Source organism: Suncus etruscus, chromosome 8 (assembly GCF_024139225.1).
Source record: "Suncus etruscus isolate mSunEtr1 chromosome 8, mSunEtr1.pri.cur, whole genome shotgun sequence".
Classification (NCBI taxonomy): Eukaryota; Metazoa; Chordata; class Mammalia; order Eulipotyphla; family Soricidae; genus Suncus; species Suncus etruscus.
In genome coordinates, this window is record NC_064855.1 from 43567685 (window position 1) to 43581804 (window position 14120).

At 38.1% G+C, this 14120-nt stretch overlaps 1 protein-coding gene across 1 annotated transcript in view; it reads right to left on the reverse strand.

The window, feature by feature from the left end:
- The window catches only part of FLT1 (fms related receptor tyrosine kinase 1), a 207377-nt gene that overhangs the window by 117672 nt on the left and 75585 nt on the right, over positions 1-14120 (reverse strand). The window contains exons 10-11 of the mRNA XM_049778458.1: positions 13010-13124; positions 3637-3745 (exon numbers count right to left, since the gene is read on the reverse strand). Of these exons, the coding sequence (XP_049634415.1) occupies positions 3637-3745; positions 13010-13124 (224 nt within the window). The remainder of the gene's footprint in view (positions 1-3636; positions 3746-13009; positions 13125-14120) is intronic.

The following is a 14120-nucleotide window of genomic DNA, read 5'->3' on the forward strand; positions in this document are numbered from 1 at the left end:
AACGCAGATTCCAAAGCCGTGGCACAGCAGTGGGGCATTTGCCTTGAACACAGCTGACCCAGGATGAACCACAGTTCGATCCCCGGGCGTCCCATATGGTTCCCCAAGCCAGTAACAATTTCTGAGTGCACAGCCAGGAGTAACCCCTGAGCGTCACTGGGTGTGGCCCAAAAAACAAAAACAAACAACCCCCCCAAACCAAATGCAATTAATATATTAGCACCAATAAAAACAAGAACCCTTTAGATCTTGAAGAAAACAATTTAGAAAAGTATCATTCCAGGCCCTGGGGACTTGATTGGGTGATTTTTGTGCTCAGTTTTAAGATGAAAGTTTTTGAATTTCTAGAGGAAAGATGCAAACATTAGGTGGGTGTATTCAAGTTGAATTCTCATTGCTCCTTCTTGTGGATAAGAAAAGTTTTCAACCCTATCAAGGGTGTGAATCATATCATGGGGTAGGAGGTGAAATGGAATTTCTGTCTGAATTCAACTATACCAGCTGGGGCTTTTCAGCAATACCATGCATAGATGGCAGAAAACTACTCCATGTTCGGAGAAGCTAGATGTAAGGCTGCAATGAGTACTACTGACACCCATGAAAAAGAATATGATGTTCTATTGTCCTCATGATAGCTTCTGTCACCACAGCTCAAGCAGGACAGGTCAGTATTCCAGCTCATTAGAAGGTGCTGTTCAATATAAAGAGTTTTGGGATCAAGGAGGCATGTCCACCCAGAGGCCCTGTCACCCTCCTTATATATCTTCTGTCTCTGGCCTCTTTCCTAGCTCTGGCCTCCTGAGACCAGAGAACTGGTCTGTGCTTACTTCCAGGGTTTTGGATATATAGGTTCAGAAGGGAAGACAAATGGGGGTATGGAAATGTGAGGGAAGACACCTTTATCCAATGATTTCAGTATTATACTGTTCTCCCTCACCCAATTCCACTCTTTCCCCACGCTTTGCTTCTTGCTCAGTGCATTTGAGCTGTGTTATGCAACAGAATTCCCAGCAGCCCTCTGTAGGCAGCTACTGAGCTGACATATGAAAGTCTAAATTGTATTTAATAATGTTATTTCAGTTTATTTAAAATGAAGAGTCTTAGCAGTTTTATAGTTGATAAAATACCTTTTAAAGTAGGTAACATAAGTAATATAATAGGTATTTTATCAACTATATAAAGGTATAAGTAACTATTTTTATTTCAGTAAATAAAACAGCAAAAATAGCACTACTTTGGATCTTGATTTTTTTTTATTTTTTTTTATTTTTGGGTCACACCCAGCTTACTTACAGGGGTTACTCCTGGCTCCATGCTCAGAAATTGCTCCTGGCAGGCTCAGGGGACCATATGGGATGCTGGGATTCTAACCAATGACCTTCGCATGAAAGGCAAACACCTTACCTCCATGCTATCTCTCCAGCCTCTTGGATCTGATTTAAATGCAGTTAATTTCTTTTATTTATTCAAAATAAACTTGGCCACACCCAGCAATGCTCAGGGCTTACTCTTAGATCTACATTCATGGATCATTCTTGATGGTGCTCAGGGGACCATATGGGATGCCAATGATCTAACCCGAGTTGACTATATGCAATGCAAGTGCCCTACTCACGGTATCACTCAGGCCCTCCTTTAAAAACAAGAACGTGCTGACAAGACGTATAATTTTATACGTGCCTCAATGATAATAAGTTCATTTTTCACATATACCTTTGGATACTAGTGGTTTTATGTATAGTTTAACATTTATTTAGTGTCTTGGTATTAGGAATGTCTTTCTAGAAAGACAGGGCTTCACTGACACCCTTTAAGGCTCAGTCTAGCAACAAACTATCTTGGTTCATAGCATTAAGCTTGTATAAACTTGAATGTTCAGATTAGAAGAATTGTTCTATCTTTGGCACCTTAAATAAGACACACAGTAGGTAGGACTTTAGATGTAACTTGTTTTCAATGAGCTATGAAGGACAATCTAAACCCCTCCATTTAATTATTCTAAATCATCTAACATTGATTAGAGAACCAATCTGTGAAAGGCTGCTATAGAATACTGTCTCAAGAAAGGACTTTGGAAAAAAAAAAGAAGAAGGAGCCGGAGAGATAGCATGGAGGTAAGGTGCTTGCCTTTCATGCAGAAAGTCATTGGTTCAAATCCTGGTATCCCATATGGTCCCCCGAGCCTGCCAGGAGTGATTTCTGAGCATAGAGCCATGAGGAACCCCTGAGCGCTGCTGGGTGTGACCCAAACCCCCCCCCCCCCCAAAAAAAAAAAAAAGAAGAAGAAAAGACTTTATTCTCCTTGAAATAAACCCAAAGATAATGTTCTTTCTACTTCTTGAGTGGGGTGGGGAAGGGAGGGAGGTAGACTGTGCGCTGGACAGCACAGCCTTCTTCCCCCATCACCTCTCCAAATGCCATGCAGGAACATCCTGAACATGCAGGAGCTAGGGAAAAAAGCAGTCTCTAAAGTGCCATCCAGCTCTGAGGCTCTGTGAGAATCTATCCACTCAAGGAGTTGTCCCATGACATGCCTTCACTAAGGGCAGCAAACAGTGCAGGAGGCTCTCTATAAGCTGCCTACCCATCTGTCTCATGATAATGGATCGCCTATTTCTTTTTAGGCTGCAAAATACTGCAGTCTGACCAGTACAGTGTGAAGTTTCCAGAGTTGGCAACCTCCCCAGGTTTCCTCAAAAAATTGGGGGGAGTGTGGAGCCAAGCAATTGTTTTTATACTTTGAGCTACTAACTTCCTTCCTGTACCCATGCAGGGACGTAGGGAGTGCCATTTGTGTACCTTGGAAGTTTTATGATTTGCAGACTGTCAAAAGGCTAAAATTTCACAAATGCTACAAAAAAGAGATCAATTATTGTTGACAAAGTTCAGTTTTAGATTTCTACAGGAGAGTTTTATTTCCCCCCAAAGTTGAAATTACTTAAAGCAGTAAAATGATCAGCTTCTCTTGGTTCAAAATAATTCATCACATGTACTACAACTGATTTCCTGGATTATGCTTGAACAAGACCTGTGCTAGGTACAAAGGGGAGTTCAAAGTACACATGTGGGGGACAGGAGAGATAGTATGGAGGTAGGGCGTTTGCCTTCCATGCAGAAGAACAGTGGTTCAAATCCCAGCATCCCATATGATCCCCCGAGTCTGCCAGGAGCGATTTCTGTGCGTAGAGCCAGGGGTGAGAGAGAGAGAGAGAGAGAGAGAGGGAGGGAGGGAGGGAGGGAGGGAGGGAGGGAGGGAGGGAGGAAGGAAGGAAGGACGGAAGGAAGGACGGAAGGAAGGAAGGAAGGAAGGAAGGAAGGAAGGAAGGAAGGAAGGAAGGAAGGAAGGAAGGAAGGAAGGAAAAAGTACACATGTGAGATTCTCAGTTCTCAGGCCTACTTAGAAAGGAGTTCCAGAAGATAATTCAGAGTAATAACTCATTGGGAGACTCAATGATGCTGTAGATTTCTATTCCTGAGGGCAAGAATGAACCTTCAACAATTCTATGGGATGTTCTCTTTCTTTCTTTCTTTTAAAAATGCATATCTCTCGAGTTTTAAGAGCAACCATAAGCAAACAAGGCTGAAGTGAGTCTTAGATCACAGGGTTTTGTATTAAGTGGTGGGCATGTGTCTTACCTGTGACATAAAATCTTATGGTTCGTTCTACAACCCCTACTTTATTGGAAGCCATACAACTGTAGATTCCAGAAACTTTAGAGTCAGCCACAACCAAGGAGCTAGCTGTCTGTAAAAGAAAAAGGAAACTTTAGTTAGCAACAAGGCAAAGAAATGTTTGAACAAGATAATTGAGGGAGGTAGCACGATCCAGTGATCCTATTCATTCAACAAGAAAGAAAGACATGCATGGAGGTTCCCAACCCTCTCCCTTTGTAGAGCTCTAGCAAGAATAGAAAAATAACAACAAAGCAGGTCCTTGGGAGACCAGAAGCTATGACACAAAACCTGGATGAAGCTATGAGCATCATAATAAGAGACCTGAAGCCTCAGACACTGGGTCCCACATCCTACTCTGTGTTCCTGGAGAATAAAAGAGACAGATGAGATCCAGCCTGCCTTTGGGGAGCTGTGCTGAGATCATGGAAGTCAGCCACTAAGAGGAACCTGCTTGAGTGTGGAGGGACCATGGTAAGTGATCAAGGACAGATGAGAAAAGGTTTACCTGAGCAATACCCTAACATGTTCTAGAAATCTGGTAGTGTAGTCCTGATGGTGTTGAAGGGACCAGTGGCTTAGGAAAAATCCTAAGATGTCTGTGTGCTACAGGATGACTAAACTGCTCATTTTTGTCCATTCCAAATATGTTTTAGGAGCAAGCATGATATCATTATAATAGATTTTAGTATTGGTCTTAGCTAAATAAGTTCCTAAAAAAAACATGAATGGTTGGGTTTTGGAGACAAAATTGAGCAGATAGGGTGTTTGCCTTGCATGTGGCCAACCCAGATTTAATTCCTGGTATCCTATATAGTCACCTGTGCAGGAATAATTCCTGAATGCAGAGCTAGGAGCAACCTCCGAGCACTGCCCAGAGTAAAAAAATTAAAAAAACAAGCAAACATGCGTAGTTGAATTTATGTGATTCTATGTGAACATAAAACACCTTCCAAGACATGATATAAATGAACATACAAATTTATATTGCAAAAAGATTTGCATTGCTGTGTTTAATTAAAGAAAAAACAGCAACATGATATACATTTTTGAGAGTTCTTATATTGAACCAACTCTTATAAAAGTAATGCAAACAATCTAGGGGAAAAATGAAAGGGCTAGTTTTCATATTTAAAATTACCAAACATTTTTTTATATGGTAGTTACAAATCTTCTCGGCCTCTTTTAGGATCCCAGTATCCCAGGACCTAGCTTCAGACTTTGAAAGTCTATAGATTGTGTGAATTCTTCTCAATTAGGAAGAAACCAGGGCCTCAAAGGTGGAAGGTATCACAAATTTCAATGTGGGATTGTGCCAACATTTGTTTTAGTTGCCAAAGATGTGAAGCAGCTTTGCTATTTTTAAGTTTATTGGATGTTTATTATTCCATCTAATTAATTAATATTTAATGCTATAGGCACAAAAGATGGTAGATTGATGCTATCTTTAATTCACATATAATAAAAATAAATATGCCAAGCTTTTTAGCCACAAGATAGTGGCTCCAAATTTTCTGTAATAGTGGTTTTCAAACATTTTATACCTGCCAATAAACATAGAAATATTTCATAAACATTAAAGGAATAAGCTTACACTACAATAGCATTTGGTATTAGTTTTTAGTTTTGGAATTACACCCAGTTTAGTCCTGACTCTGAGCTCAAGGATCATTCCTGGTTGTACCTAGGTCATTGTATTTGGGGCCAGGGACATGTCAGCTCATGCAAGACAAATGCCTTAACTAACCCCTGTACTATCTATTCAGTTCAAGTTTTTAAATTTAATACTAAAAGATGAAAACCATGTGTTCAGTGGCAATAACTTTTTCATAGACCCACAGAAAATTTCTGGGGACTGGTGGTTGAAAACCACTGCTCTATAACTTTTTTTCTTTTGTTTTTTGGCTCTGTTGAATTCTATCTACCCTAAAATTATTTGTAATGGAAGTCTCTGCAATATGTGGCATTTTCCACTTCCACTCAATGTTGCAGTCCTTCTTTGTTAACTAAGGCATTTTCCAGATGTTATGAGAGGCAGATATAAATATAACATATGCTTGCTGTTTAAAGGTGAGAGAACATAATTTCCCAGCCAATAATCCAATGTACATTATCCTCTTTCGCAGAGAAATGGTCATATGAAGGCAAATAACAAGCAGAAAAGGACAAGAAAAAAAAGATCTCAGCTGTCCCTTTCCCAGTTTCAGCCATTTCTTCTTATAAAAATCTGGGGAGCCATTTCCTTTTAAAATGTGGTATATTCTGATTATGCATAAAGGAAGAACATGGTAGAATTAGAAACTTGTAACTATGTTAATAAAAAACAAAGGGGCCGGAGAGATAGCATGGAGGTAAGGTGTTTGCCTTTCATGCAGGAGGTCATCAGTTCGAATCCCAGCGTCCCATATGGTCCCCCGTGCCTGCCAGGAGCAATTTCTGAGCGTGAAGCCAGGAATAACCTCTGAGCACTGCCGGGTGTGACCCAAAAACCATAAATAAATAAATAAATAAATAAATAAATAAATAAATAAATAAATAAATAAATAAATAAATAAATAAATAAAGGATTATCTGGAGGCACTAGAAGAAACACTAGAGATGCCTGATTAAGACTGATACCTTCATTTGGTCTTAGCAAACTTGGACTAAGGTGATTTGGAAGCAATGGGTTCAGGATCAAAGCACAGCTCAGATCTAACAGACTTTTGCTCACACTTCACCTCTCAGCTCATACACTGCTTTTTAAAAATGAAGTTAGATCCAAGTGGGCTTCCTAGAAACTAATTTATCATCTATCTATCTATCTATCTATCTATCTATCTATCTATCTATCTATCTATCTATCTATCTATCTATCTATCATGTGTGTGTGTGTGTGTGTGTGTGTGTGTGTGTGTGTGTGTGTGTGTGGTTTAGGGGACTGAACCCAGGGTTTTACAAATGTAAGGACTCTACCACTGAATTACAGTCAAGGCCTGTTTTGTTTTAGTATTTTTGTCTATGTTTTTGTTTTGGGGCTACAACTGGTGGCACTCAGGGATTAATATTGGCTCTGTGCTCAGAATCTCTTCTGGCAGACTCAGGGGACCATATGGAATGCTGAGGAGTGAACTTGGGTCGGCCATGTGCAAAGCAAACATTCTTTTTTTTTTTTTTTTTTTTTTTTTTTTGTGGTTTTTGGGTCACACCCGGCAGTGCTCAGGGGTTATTTCTGGCTCCAGGCTCAGAAATTGCTCCTGGCAGGCACAGAGGACCATATGGGGCGCCGGTATTCGAACTGATGACCTCCTGCATGAAAGGCAAATGCCTTACCTCCATGCTATCTCTCCGGCCCCCCCAAAGCAAACATTCTACCCACAGAGCTATTGATTCAATCCCCCAGGCCTGTTTTATTTTATTTTATTGTTTTACTTTATCTTTGTGGTGCCAAAGATCAAACTCAGGGTCTCATACATGCAGGCAAATATTGTGTTTCCTAGAACCAAATGTTCTATTATTGGAACCTTGCTTCCCCCATCTCATTAACCCCCTCAATATGCCCCACCTTAATTAGAACCTTGGATTTATTATTTATCAAGAAATAAGTTAAAAACACCTTTCTACTTGGATTGATAAGGGTGAAAATTATAGACACTAGTAACTGAAATCTGAAAGTTGGTTTTGGCTTCCTATTAAAATTATTTTGATTTTGGGGCTGGAGTGATAGCACTGTGGTAGGGTGTTTGCCTTGAACTCGGCCTACCAGGGATGGACCCTGGTTTGATCTTCAGCATTCAAAATGGTTCCCTGAATCTACCAGGAGCAATTTCTGAGCTCAGAGTCAAGAGTAACCCCTGAGCACAGCTGGGTGTGGCCCAAAAAGCAAAAAATAATTTTTTTATTTATAGACATCAAAACAACTGATAATACAATTGGTTTTCACAGCAAGGAAAAAACCAGTTCAGAGGGATACTGATCACCTGTAAGAGTGACTGGAGCCTTTTGATGAAACTCACATAAACAGATATCTAGAGGTTTTGTATACTATGAAACTGAGGTACTTGAAACTAAAATAAACCAAAGTCATGATAACTAAATGCTCTTGGATGTCACTAGTATTTTGTCTGAAAGACCCCTCTTGTGATACCTTACCCATTATCAAGTCTCCCCCAGAAATCATCTCTCCAAAGTTTTTATTAATACTGAACTAGAAAGAAAAAACAGTGGATGGGACCCAGGGGTCAAGCAGTCTCAGGAGTATTGAATGGAAATAAAAAATGGTCAGACAGGGGCTGGAGAGGTGGCGCTAGAGGTAAGGTGTCTGCCTTGCAAGCGCTAGCCAAGGAAGAACCGTTGTTCGATCCGCCGGCGTCCCATATGGTCCCCCCAAGCTAGGGGCAATTTCTGAGCGCTTAGCCAGGAGTAACCCCTGAGCATCAAACGGGTGTGGCCCAAAAATACAAAAAAAAAAAAAAAAAAAAAAGAGGTCAGTCCTAAATAACCAAACTAAAGTCAATGACAATAGAATAAAGAGACCCAAACTATAACAAGCTATACACAAAATGGACCTGTTACACTAGTAGTCCAGGAAGCTAAGGCTGGAGGTATAAGATGCATGCTTTGAACTATGGTGGAGGGAGGTCAACACTGGTGGTGGGAATGACCTTAATTCACTGTCTCTATGTGCCTGAAATACAACTTGAAATTCACATTGATCTCAATAAAAACTTAAAAAAAAGAACTGAACTAGAAAACTACATCAGTAGGAGTTTATATTAGTTATTTGTTTCTTGGTAATTTCTATAGCCCTTTCTGTGTGCCATACACAATATTATTTTATTTTCCTCATGCTCTGGTGAGATAGGGAGGGAACTGTCTTTGACAGAGTAGGTAATGAAGGTGATAAAAATAAGTGACTGGCCCAAAGCTATACAGTACAAGATGTGGGCAGAAATTTAGCCCAGGTTTGCCTGATCTCAGTATTTATGCTCTTAATCTCTACATAAAGCTGCGTTGTATCAAACTGTATTGATTAGCACAGATTTAACTAGAGCATAACTTTACTACTGCTAGAGTTTTGTCTACTCTATCAATAGGATTTACCTTACGAGTACGTTTTTTGGTTTAGAGTGATAGCAGTGGATAAGGTGCTTATCTTGCATGTGGTCAATCCAGGTTTCAATCCCTGGTATCCTATATGGTCCCAAGTCTACCAAATATAATTCTTGAGTGCAGAGTTAGGAGTAAGCTCTGAGTGCCACTCAGTATGGCCAACCCTCCCAAAACAACAACAACAAAACATCCTACTTATTCTTTACTAAATGTTGCAATGTACAGAACTCCTAAAGACTCTTCTTTGATTTATACTAGCTACTAATTGTCCACAGAGAGTGCAATTTGAAAACAATATGATGAAAAGTTATAATTGAGCTAGAAAGATAGTATAGTGGGCAAAGTGCTTGTCTCGCATGCAGCTAACTTGGATTCACTTCCCAACACAGTACAAAGTGCTCCAAGCATGCCAGGAGTGATTCCTGAGCACAGACATGGGAGTAAGGCCTGAGTACCACTGGGTGTGGCCTCCAAACCAAATAAACTAAGAAAATTTTATAATGAAAGAAAATGTAAAATTGAGGTAACATATCCTATTATCAGATTTCTAGAGTATCTCCCTCCTTTTTAAAAAATATAATTTTAAAATTAGACATGTGTTTTCATAAAAAATATATTTGACAACTGACTTGTACATTTTGATAGGACCACTAGGAGTGTAACTATTAAGTTGTAAGTGCATGTTACCTGGCTGTACAGGGGCACTTTCTTACATAGAGTCATTTTTTTGGTTAAAGAAAAAAATCTGCTCCCTTGTACTCGTGGCAAAATGCTATTGTTTCTGGGGAAATAATTGAAGGTACCATAGCGGTTGGAGTGCCAGATATCAATTTAATACTTTAAAAGAGAAGGTGCCAAGAGTTTGAGTTTTAACATATGTTTCAAATTATAATCAAGATATAACAACTAAAAGGAAATTCTCAAGAGTGTATGTTTGCTTTAGTTCTAGAACTAATTTTCATTTGCCACAATTATTTTTAGTTTGAAACCCTTTCTTTGGGGGTGCCTGCTGCAGGGATCTCAAGATTAGGCTATTAGAAACCAATCCTAAATTCTATTTAGTGTTCTTTTGCCTGACTTCTGAACAATGATAAAAATTATCATCAGGTTCTGTAAGCATGGAGATTATTCACACCTTCCTTCCTTCCCTTTTGCTAAGAATTAGTAATTCGCTATTACAATGAAGTTAGAAACCCATGGAATAAATGGATGGGATATGTGTAATTGAGCCTGATTTCCAGCATTAGTTTGAAACAAATCTATATATGGAACAATAAATTTAATCTCAGGGTTTAAAAAAATATAGTTTCCTAGTAAATATTTTCTAAGAATAAGAATAGATATCGAAGGACCATGGAAGTGCTTGCAATTAACACCACATGGTAGTTTTGAGCTAAGTAATGGGAAGGCAGAACTTAATTAGAAAAATAAGTGGGGTGTATGTGAGAACACAGATACAAAAGATATTTCTGGAATTAGGCATTAATGCTTCTGCCATGGATCTGATTATTCATCATTTAGTGTCTGGATTTCTCAATATACCCCTAAGGTAACGTGAATAAAAATATTGCTAAAATATTAAACTGGCCAATCTTACAACTTCACAGAATCAATGTAGTAATATGTATTTCCGTGGTTTTTTTTTTTCCTTTCCTAGCACCGAGCGACTTTTACTTCCTACTTCACATTTGTAAACCCAATTGTCTGGCAACTCAACCCCTTTGAAACAATATCAAAACTACACATTTGAAACTCTAATTGATGACTCACTTCACAATTCTAGCACTACACTTGCCAATAAGGAAACTGGATTTGATTGTCCTCTACACCCTTCCTTGATTTAAGCAACTAAATGAAAATAAAGAAAGGAAAAGGGGAAATCTCTGAAATCTATCAGGTGACTCAGTTCTATGTCTGTCCCACCGAGCAATGGAGACTATACGTTACTAGAGGTAAAAGGATCATCTTGGTGTGAGATGAGGCTTTAATTTACTTTTGAGGAGGTACAGAACATAAGAGCAGTTACCGTTGGAAGAGAAAAACAGGGATAACAATTCTGGATTAGAACAATTTTCATTTGTCATTGTCATATGAAGGTGATATTTTTTCACACATAGGAAAGGACATATCCACAGATGCTAAAAATTAAAAGCAGTAAATTATCCTAAACGTAGAACATAAAATTATTTACCTAGTCTATTGAAACTATGGCTAATTATAGGATATATAACCTACCATCTAATCTATCTTCACTGATATTTCTTTATAGATCTCTCCATCCAGTAATATAAAATGAGACAGGTATAAATTTCAATTTGGAATAAGTATGACAGTCACTTATAACAATGGGTAAACAAAGTAATCAATTATCAGCAGCTCTAATTCCTGGAAAAGAAAATCTAGAGGCAAGTTGGTGAGCATGTTCCTATGTAAAGTGGTGGAATGAAGCCCCAGGACTCCTGGCTACAGGTTGGATAATATAAGTACCCGGGATTTGGACAGCTTTATTTTTTTTAATTTTTGGTTTTTGGGCCACACCTAATGATGCTCAGGGATTACTCCTGGCTTGCTCAGAAATCACTCCTGGCTTGGGGACCATATGGGATGCGGGGTTCAAACCGGGGTCCATTCTGGGTCAGCTGTGTGTAAGGCAAATGCCCTACCATTGTGCTATCGCTCTGATCCCTTAAGCAGCTTTTAATCAAAAAAAAAAAAAAAGAAAGAAAAAGAGTAACTACTTTGTTCTGCCAATGACTATTGGCATTAGCAAATATAGCAAATATATATCAAAAAATAATTTTATATAATAAAGAATACAGATGTTATTTATTGTTATAATTATTGTTAAATCCGACATGTAAGAACATTAAATGCTTTGTTGCCTTCAAATACAAAGAATATAGCTGAATAAATAACTCACAGAAGCATAGCCATATTAAAGCAGACAGTGACATTTATTTTAACAAACTATCCCAAATCAAGGTGCATATGCACAACATACCTTTTGTTAGGGGCTATTTGAGTTTCATCTTTTGGGGTAAAGTCACACCTTGTGGTGCTCAGCAGTTACTCCTGATTCTGCATTCCCTCCATATGAAATGCTGAGAATTGCAAAGCAAGTACCTTAACCACTGTAATTTCACTCCAGCCCTGAATTTCTTCTTTTAATTTTAGGTTTCATTTATTTTTTGCATTTTTGGGCCACACCTGGAGGTGCTCAGGTACACTTGGCTCTGCACTCAAAAAATTACTCCTGGCAGATTAAGGGGACCACATAGAATGCTGGAGATGAACCTGAGTTGGCCGCATGCAAAGCAAATGCCCTACCTACCAACTAATGCATTGGCCCAGTTTCTTCTTTTTAAAGCATCATGAACCCTTGTTTGAGAACAACAAATGTTTTGTTTGCTTAAGGGTCACCCCTGATTATGCTCAGGGCTTACTCCTGACTCAGGGCCTACTCCTGACTCAGGGATCACATGGGGTGACAGGGCCTGGGTTGGCTTCAAGCAAGGCAAGAGCTCTACCTGCTGTACTATTTCTCCAGTCCCATTAACAGGGTTTTTTAATGTATTTTTTCATTCATTCAATAGAAAAATAATCATAAAGTCAAGGCATTGAGAGAGGCCTGTTTTACAAAGAAACTGATACTGAGGCTCTATGGATGTGAGATAGATAGAAATGGTGCAAAAACAGCAGAAAAGAGAATTGCTGAGCACTTGTAAGGTCAGGAAATGTGTGTGCTTGTAGGTTACAATTTAGTCAGACTTAACTTTTGCATAACAGAATAAAGAGGTAATCTGTGAAATGAACATGTTCCATATTAGCCTTATTTTGTTCTTCTATTTGCTTATCAAGAACTAATTTAATGATTCCCAATCCTAGCTATATGCTAGAATCTCCCGATCATTTATGAGGCTCAGATTTTCTGCAGAGACTCAAATTTAGTCATAATTCGTAGCAGATTCTGTAAGCATCTGGGCCAGGGACACTTAAGTGACTGGTTAGCTGTTTAAGAGGCAGCTCTTCCCTTAGGTATGAATGCTTATATTGCTTTGGAATTGGTGACCAGTTGGAGAAAATAGCAGTTGCTAGCATGTATCTCTCCATGTAGACGTATTTCTCTCTTCTCACTGAGTTTTTGTCTGAGCATCTGAATTACTTCTGGTTCCGATAAATTCATAACTGAAACTGAGGGTGTATTTTTTAAATAAATATTCCAATGCTTTTTTTTTATAAACAATACCTTATTCTTTCCTTCTATTATTGCGACACGCTGAGTGATACTCTCAATTCTGTTTCCTATGTTGTTGTTAGGATCCACAATGAAGGACTCTTCATTCTTGGAACAAGAGTAATGCCTATATATATACAAAAAAGAAAGAAAGAATAAAGCTTCACAAAATTGTTCTGTAGCATGGTGCAGAGCATGATGATAGATGGAATAGAAATTAATGGTTAACTACTGAGATGACAAAAAAATCACATGTTTATTTAAATCTTAGACTTCTCCCTGATAACTATCTTTACATAAAAATAGCAAATATATTTGCTTTATTTGAGAAAAATAACATACAAGTATATCTCTATATATTTTTCCTGGTTCAATATTCAACATTAAATAAAAATATATAAATTAGAAAACTTAGCATCTAGAATTTAACTAGTTCCTAGTAGGGAAAATTTGTAAATATAAAAATTTGAAATTATGATCATAAATGGAAATCTCAAGGAAGCAATAACATTTCATATCTATAAAATGGCTTTTAATTGGAATATTCCATTTTCCAGCAAACATTTTTCCAGGGTTAATTAGGTGCACATGGAAACACCCACCAAAAACCAGTTATAAAATCCATTCAATTTCCTTTCAAGTTTGTGGATATCGTGGCAAGTCCTTTAACTTCTCAGGCTGTAAGTGTTCAATTATAAAATTAAGGAGCTATCTTAAGTTCTGTCTTATTTCTAAAAAAAAAATAAATCACAAAGTCTCTCTTATTACTTAAACTTGCTAGGAGAATATCATCTTAAGGAAAGATTTTTAAATCTAACACCTGGAAGCTGGCTTGTTTTCTCTAACTTGCTGTCATCAGTTGATTTATATTTTCATGTAATAGGTTTCTGACATCCATTATTGCTGTGAATATTGATTTATTTTGTACTATTCTAACTATAGTCTATGTGTAGTTTATACATAAAAGAAAAATAACTCAGTGAGAAGAAAGAACAGTTAGGTCCACTCTGACTCTGGTCTTGATGCCAGTTGACTTTCCCACTCCAACACCCTCATAACCACGCCGAGATCAATGCTATGAAATTCTCATTCTGTGTGGCATTCTTTTTATTCCCTCATGTGT